The sequence below is a fragment of the Neltuma alba genome, unplaced genomic scaffold, assembly GCF_004799145.2.
Source record: "Neltuma alba isolate B1F8T4 unplaced genomic scaffold, ASM479914v2 tig00012473_pilon, whole genome shotgun sequence".
Classification (NCBI taxonomy): Eukaryota; Viridiplantae; Streptophyta; class Magnoliopsida; order Fabales; family Fabaceae; genus Neltuma; species Neltuma alba.
This window is the reverse complement of record NW_021636948.1, coordinates 96,137-104,846: the sequence shown is the minus strand read 5'-3', so window position 1 is coordinate 104,846 and position 8,710 is coordinate 96,137. Positions and strand designations below refer to the sequence as shown.

At 34.1% G+C, this 8,710-nt stretch overlaps 1 protein-coding gene across 1 annotated transcript; it reads right to left on the bottom strand.

Annotated features, from left to right (window-relative positions):
* Positions 1–5,749: 5,749 nt before the first annotated feature.
* Positions 5,750–7,759, bottom strand: LOC114727421 (uncharacterized). Its single transcript, XM_028914130.1, has 2 exons — positions 7,243–7,759; positions 5,750–6,112 (listed from the first exon to the last, which is right to left on the bottom strand). Exons 1-2 carry the CDS (start codon positions 7,588–7,590, stop codon positions 6,053–6,055), a joined length of 408 nt encoding a protein of 135 aa, XP_028769963.1. The 5' UTR covers positions 7,591–7,759; the 3' UTR covers positions 5,750–6,052.
* Between the last annotated feature and the right edge of the window lie 951 nt (positions 7,760–8,710).

Here is an 8,710-nt window from a genome sequence, read left to right as displayed (position 1 = left end):
GTCACCTAAACTTTGTTTTTTTGTAGTGGTTGCACAAACTACAACAAAACAAAATTTAAAATTAACAATTTGTCTGGAGAAAGTTTGAACTTTGAAGACGCGTCACAAGTTTGAAACCTTCAGAGGTATTGTGAGGAAAAATCACGAGAGGAAGAAAGTGACTATTATTAATTTATTACTCGTATTACTTTTATTAGTGCCTCTTCTTTCTCAAATATAAGACCCATGTTATAAAGTAATTTGTACTATAAAATGAGTTTCACATTTAAAACGGGAGGAGAAAGGGTAGACTTAATGGAAAGGGGAGATAAAAAATTAATTTTGGGTTATCCTAGATTCTTTGAATTTTAAGCACTCTATGCGGTATATGTTATATACGGTAAATATGAATATTTTGTTATCTCCATCATATTGTTTATTATTACTATTATTAATATTCTGAGTCCCATCAGCAATAAAACCCATATGCTCTCTCCCCCTCCAATAGAACATCCAATTACATGCCACAGGAACTCTTAGAATATACTACTTTCGGTCCTTAATATAAGACCTTATTTGATTTTTATTTTAGTGTTAAATATAAGACCCCACTCCATTTTGTCTCTCATATTTATATTTTTTTTCCAAAGTAGTCCTTCTAACAATGATAGTTCTAACCAATACATTTGATTAGTAAGGATATTTTAGGAAACACAACACATATTTAGGACAAATAACTAACTCAACTTACTTCTTTAATTTTCTCAAATTAGTCAACTAACTTTTATAAGTAGGACCAGAGATAGTAACATTGATTTCCCAAAACACCTTTGAAACTACCCTCTGGGTTTTTTTTTTGGTCGAAAATGTTATACATATTTTCTCAATGCTTAATACTTGTCATCATAATATATATGTGTGTATGTATATGTAAACCAAAGGAAAAAACAAAATTTATGTAATATTTATTTGCCCCATCCCTTCTTATAAGATTTTTTGTAGAACATATCTTCATCCCAAAATATAAGGGATCTTAATCATAATTTTTCCAATCATTCCACCCCGAGCCTCTTAAAAATTGTAGAAAGTACTGCATATTAATGGTATTTCTTTTATGGACGGAGTATGTAAGATTTTTTTTTGTTTTTTTTTTATTTCCATTTATTGCCAATGCGTGACACTATTTTACATTTTAAATGCCTCCATTCAATATTCTCCTTCTAAGCGGGGATATTATCAGAAACACGAAAATAATTATACTTTAAAATTTGAAACACGTGTATTTAACGCCACCCATTCAATAGTGGCAACTTCTTTATATATATATTCTCGTCAACCGTGATGTTGTCGGCCCTATGGAGTCTAACCTTTTTATTTTTCTTGCCAACTGAAAGTAACTTTGATTAAAAAGAAACCAAAGTCTGAAATAGTACTGGAAAAACGGGCCAGCCCGGCCCTACAGGGCTGGCCTGTCATGGACTCGAACTTAAACGGACCGGCCCGTTTAAGTCTAAGTTTTAAAAATAATACATTTTTTCAAGCCCGGCCCGCGAGATAACGGGCTCGGGCCGGTCCGCGGGTTTTTAGTTCTTTTAACTAAAATGAAATTTTTTTATTTTTTTTTGCATATTTTATCAAAATAATAAAAATAAAACAATAAAATTACTAATAAAAGGTATAAATATAAATAAAATTAACTTACAAATATAAATATCATCATGTCTAAACATATATCACAGTGTAATAGAGTTTATTGAAAAAACAAACTAAATAGAAGATAGACATAAACAACTAAATAAGCACTAAGTTCAGTAGATAATTACAACGCAAATGATCTGGTTTAGTTATCAATAATTAACAAAAAATTTTAACTAACAAACATAGTATACATAAAGAATAATCATTTGTCATACCGACAAAAAAGAAAAGAGTCCATCATCCTTAGTTCTAAATTTGTTTCTAACTATAAAAATGATATACATCTTTATTTTAGTTCAAAAGATTTTTTGATCAATTATATTTCAAGTATAAAAAATATGGGAGAATAACAAATAAAGACCATAAAAATTACACATACAGTATTTTAACAAGTTTTGACAACTTATAAATAACAATATATTTTTGTGAATATGTTTAGTTTTAAATTTTGCAATTTTCACGTTTTTTTGGTTATTTTTCCCACAACTATAATGATTCTTTTTTTTTTTTGTGAATGCTATCTATGTGAGCGGTTGGGATAAGTAAAACTAAGAGTATACTATGTCTAAAATGTTAGGGTTTCTTTTTTTAAGTTAAGAAAAAACATATAAAAATTAAAAAAAAAATTGGTGGGTCTAAACGGGCTAGCACGCGGCCCTACAGGACCGGTCCGTTTATTTTTCGGCCCTACAGGGCTGGCCCTTTTAAGCCCGACTTCCCTTTCAAGACTCCAAAATACAAGCCCGGCCTTTGACTTAAACGGGCTTAAACGGGCCGATCCGACGGGCTCAACCCGTTTTTCCGGCTCTAGTCTGAAAACATAATAAAAACCCAAAAACAACGAGAAAAATAAGTGAAAAGAGTTATGTCCCGTTTGCTACATTGGAATTGAGGGTGGGGAAGTGGAAGTGGAATCATAACATTGACATGTTTAGTGCAATGGAACCCACTTCTACGTGGAACTCACTTCCATCAAATTGATAGAATCGGGTTCCATGACTTTACCCGAAGGAACTGGTTTGAGTTCCCCGGAAGTGAGATTTTCTCACGATTATACCCTCAATTTTTTTATCTATTGACAAGTTTGCCCCTCATATTATGACCCTTTTTTCTTCCCTTTCAGCCACCTCTGGTGACAGCACTCCCATTTAGCTCCACCTGCGGTGACGACAGCGACGACAGAGGACGACGGCGGGCGGTGAGGACGCGATCTACAATCTTCATCGCCTTTCTCTACGATCCTAACCTCCATCTCCCTCAACTTCGTTGCCCAATCTCCTCGTCTTGCTCTGTTGCACCCTCCCTCAATCTCCATCATCTTCTTCTTCGTCGACTTCAGATCTGAGAGTAGGAGGTCCCATCTTCTTCCTCTGCAGCTTTCTCCCTCTTTAATCTCCATGTTTTTCTCCGTCGACTTCAGATCTAAGAACAGGAGGAGAGATGTCGTGATTCATAGACTAAGGGGCAGCGGTGGCGGCGTCATATCTGAGAAGCACCGACGCCATCGTCCTCGTCTCCCTTCCTTTCCCTCACACAGCTTTTCATTTTCTTGATTCATAGACCTTGCAATATCTCTTTTCTCAATCTCTTTGCTTTTTTTTTTCCCCCCTTTTGTGTTGATGGCTGATATTTGTATTTGTATTTGCTTTATATATTGCTTGGATTGATGATTGAGTTTGGATTAATTGTTTAATGGTTGATGAACTATCACCAGCAATGGACGATTTCTTTCCAGTGAACACCGGTGGTCATGTGCAAGTGGATGGTCGTGACTGTGGGAGTGGATTTTTTTTTTCCTATTGACGGTATTTTAGTATTTTTACAATATAAATATATATTTTAATTAAAAATTATACCCCACTTCCACTCTCATACCAAACATGTTTTAGAACCCCCTTCCATTTCCACTTCCACTTCTAATTCCACTTCCACTTCCATCAAAAACTCTTCCATTATACCAGACGAGGCATTAGAGAAATCAGCCACAAAGTTGACTTCTCAGGGAATTCACAGATTAGCTAATGAATCAAGTTGTCGAAAGAGTCCTCTTGAGGGGGTAAAAAAAAAAAAAAAATGAAATGAAATGAGAACATTCAACTAAACCAAGCCCTTTGATCAATAGATCCTCATATGGGGTGTCATATACATTGCGATGCTTTTTCATAAGGATATAACTCATACTTAAGCGACAAATCTTCTCTATAGGGATTTCTTTTTTTTTTTTTTCCTAAAATGACAGAAAAACTAAATATAGTAAATAAATATCAATAAAGAAATAAAAAAAAAGAAAAATACCCAAATCTTTCAGTGGCTTCTAGAATGTCCACATTTGAAGAAATGGTGGAAACTGGGTAAAAGTGCAATTTTTCTCAAAACTGGGTTTAAAGTGTAGTTTTCTTAGACAATCGGGTCAAAGTGCAATTTTGCAAAATATCACTTATGACGTCAACAAAGGCGAAGGCGCGTGGGTTCACGCGTAGTGGCTTCAACCGACACATGCGGTGATCGTTGGCCTTGAAAATTCTGGTTTCGAGCTGCTTTCTTCAAGCCGCACACAACAGAAGTGGCTGTGCGTTGATCGGATGCCTGGATTGGCATCAATATTACGGCGAGGTGGCGGCGGCGCCAGATCCATGCGTCAGAGGAGCTGATCACGTGTGCGGAGGCGCAGGAAAGATAAAGCCAAAAAAACAGATCGAGCCTGTCGGATTGGCCTATTTAGACCCGAAAATTATTAGGGTTGGGTTTGAAATTTTTTCCTTCAAATGCGAAATGAGTCCTATTGGTCAAGAGGTTAAATGGGCTGGCCTGTTTAGATCTTTTTATAATTTTTTAAAAATTTTTTTGTGTAATTTTAATATTATTAATTTTTTACATTGTTAATAGCATTTCATATATTTAGTTATTATTTTCATTTTAAAATTAAATTTTACTGAATGGTTTGATTTATTTAGTTTTAGACAATAATTTGTCTAATTAAATTTTTATAAAATGAGTTAATTTGAACTTTAATAATAATTTGATTTATATTATATGTGTCGATATTTTTAAACTATATATATTTGATAAAAGGGTATTCTTATACTTATATAACTTGAGATTCTATAATTTGAATTAGAAAGTTATGAGTTTCAACAACAATGTTTCTCAAAGTAAATTAAAATAATAACTAGACTGCAAAATTTAAAAGTGAAATTCTAATAAAGAAAAAAAACTTGATATTTTTGTTACCAAAGAAAAGCATACTTATTCAAAAGAATAATTAATTATAGTAACGATAAAGTTTTAATAGATTAATGATAGTATTTGTTTCTTGTACATTTGCACTATAAATGAAACTTTTGAATGTTGTTATCTTGTTAACGAATGTTTTAGATGTTCTTGAATGTTGATAGATATTTATATATGATGATATTTTATATTTGTGACTTAATTTTATTCATAGTTATGTCTTTTATTAATAATTTTATTAATAAAGTTTTATTTTTTATTAAAAATATACGAAATATGAAAAATAGTATTTTTTTTAAACAGGCCAAAAACCCGTAGGCCAGCCCTACGCCTATTAGCTTAAAAGCCAGACCTAACAAATTAAAGTACTTTTGAAATTTCAATCCTATAAAATCAGGTCGAGCCGTACTCCTACCTCTAAAGAAAGGAGATGGGAGCAGCGCTCCCATCGCAGGTAAAAGTGGGAGAGCTTGTAAAACTCATACAAGCAAAATGGAGTTTGCACTATATAAGATAGATGGAAGGCAAAACTAATACAAAATAACTTTTGAAATAAGCCAATGATAACTTTCGAAAGAAGCCAATGACTCAACCCTTTACGGAGTAAAATGAAAGAGTGACAAAAAATGATTTCATATGAACACAATCAAAATGATCTATCATTTCTCTCGTAGCATGCCTAATTTAAGAAAAGACAATTAGGTGTACATGTCAAAAGTTAGATTTGGAACAAATGGTGTTAAAAATCACAGAATAAAATGTAAAAGCAGGGAAAGCTAAGCCCAAATAATTGTCACTTCCCAAGGGGCAAAAATAGCTAGCTCCATCATACCCGTGTCCATCACAGAAAGAGTGAGTTAATTATTTGCTTTCTCTAATAAAATCATCAGGATTCATGATGCTAATAACCGAGCATTGAAAAAGCAGGGACATCATTTTGGGTAAACCATTACAGAAGGAGTAGCGAGAACATAGACATTTACCGTCTGGACCTTACATATCCAATTTGACTTTGTAACACAATCATTTTGGGTTCCAGAAGACCCTAAATTGCAGTGCACGATATAACCAAAATGGTACAATATTGTGAGGCAAGGGATCCTCCTATATATAGAACAAGAGCTATAAAACGAAGAAGCCTCTCTCATATCCCATGCCAAAAATTTTCATCTGTGTATTTGTCTTCCTGTTCATGTTCCTGTTCCTGAACATCAGATCAATTTTATGTATGCCTTATTCACAACCATATATCAAGCCAAAAAAGAGATCAACAATTCCAGTGACAAAATGGCCTACACCCCACACACACACACGGAGCTAATTAGGACTCGGCCTAAATCTAACGAAATTATTTAAAAACATGAAAAACTTATTCAACAAATAGTCTGTGCGACATGCTAATTTTATTTCAGGATAGTGATCTAAGATTTAGAGTAGCTTAGTTGTGTTCATTGCTGCATGGAAGCACCCAGGATTGTGAAAAAATGACTCAGGCTGAGTGCTTTGAATTGGTGAAAATGATCGATACAAAGGAAAGGAAAGAAAAGATATTTTGGAGAGAAGCGGTTTTCCTCTTATAGGGCTTGATAAACGCTAAGGTAGGTATTCTAACTCGATTTTTCTCCTGTCTATCTTGGAGTTTCGGGAGTTTGAGATGTTTGAAATCGAGGTTCATGAATGGTTCAAATTCGATTCTAAGGAGTTTCTCCCTATTGATTTGTGTTCAATGGAATCAGTGTGAGTTGATTAGTACCATTTAATTAGTTTAATTTCGATCCATTACATAATTATGATGATTTCGCCATTAAAAAGGAGGAACAAGGAAGAAAAAAAGACCCCCAAGAGCTTTTGTCTCATAATTTTGGACCAGATCCAAGTGGATTTTCAATGCTAAGACCAAAACCCTAAAAAAAAAAAGACCCAACGCCACCATTCATAAGAAATCATTAGCGCTACTACTACGATGAAAACCATGGAAGCATACATATAAACAGCAAAAGTATTAACACTGCCAAAAAATAACCAGCAAAAGTACTAAATCTCTCATTTCCCCAATACGTCAATGAATGCTTAGGACATAAATTTAATTAAGGATTCGTCAGCTTTCATCGTTGCAAAAATGACCTGTTAGACTTCCAACAGAGTGAAAGGAATTGAAAAGCCAAATTTAATTTCATATAAATTCATGGCATATTTTTAAGAATGAAAATAAAGAAAAATAAAACAAACTAAGACAATTGCAACGTCTATACATGCGTATACTATGAACATAAATAATAAGATGGCATCCATATATAATAAAAAAGAGAGTCAAATTTTGGAGGAGATTTGCACCTGACTATCGTATTTCCAATAGATTTCCTGTCCCATCCATGCCTTCTGCATTTGAAGCTTACATCCTTCTTTGATCTCTATATGAGGAGGACTTAGTTTCTCACAATAGGAGGCCTCAAAATAATGGAGAGAAGGACAGAGCATGATTCCTCTAAATACAAAAGTCAATTGTGATAGAAAATTCAGTTTCAAAGATCTCACTTTGGAAAGAGTGATCGTAGGGTTAGAAGTGTTACCGCTACAATAACTCTCTCCAACTATTTCTTCCATCGACTCACAACTTACAACAGAAACAGTCTCTAGGTTTTGGAGCTGTGCTAATAATTCTGGTGTCATTAGAATCTTCATGCTGCTACATCCAAAAATATCGAGTTCTCTGAGATAGAGGAACGGGCTATCCAATGATAGAGGAGGTTGTGCCACTATTTGTTTCAAGTCTTTCCGCGTAGTAAGGTGCAGCGATTGACTTAATATGACAGAGGTGCAAAATGAGCAAGTGGGAGAGACACAGAACAAGTACTCCAGCCTATCGCATTCCCCTATTTCCAACCATTCAATTTTTGGTAAATTATTATTATTATGAATTGATAGAGCATGGCATAGGCAAGTAGTCGTCCTTGTCAAATCATTACACTTGCTTATAATCAACCTTTTGACGTCTGTTGGAAGTACCGCTACTCTATTTGCCCAATCAATACCAGATAAAACAACCCCTTTTAAGTGGTAGACTCTTTCAATTGAGAAAGCGGCATAATGTAACGAGGCTAAACTTAGATAATAATGAAGGGATGTACTTCAATTTTCTACATCGTGAGAGTAATAATGCAATGAGACATTTCAAGTTAGATATAGATGTGGGCAAATGCTCAATGCTAGTCCGAGACAAATCAAGTATTTTAAGAGTAGGCATGTTAATGAAAAAATCATCTGGAATCCATTTGAGATAAGAATTAGAATCTAAAATCAATGCAGAAAGTTTAGAGCACTTGGGAGATGTGTCATCTAAAATATCCGGTACATCACTTTTACTTAGAAAAACAAAACGCAAATTTTCATTCCATTTTCCATTCTCTGACAATCCTATTAAATTCATGCCATGTTTTGTCATGATTTGTTCAGTCTTCTTTGCAATATTAATAGCCATGACCTGAAGCAAAGTGTGCACTCTCCATTTCCCATACTTTTTCACCAACAAGCTGCTATTTTTTAATTTATGGCACATGGTGTAACATTCATTATATCGCATCTCAAAGCTCTTTGCCCCATCTATCCATTCCCCATAGAAAAATCTTTTCATAAAAAGCTTAATAACACTATCCAATACAGTCCCCTTAGTACTCAATGCACAGTACAAAAAAAACCTTTGTAATTCATCGTTTAAGAAAGAATAACTAGATTTCAATACCTGAAATACCCTCTCATCCATATGATATTGCCCATCACACATGATTTGAAGGCATTCCAACAA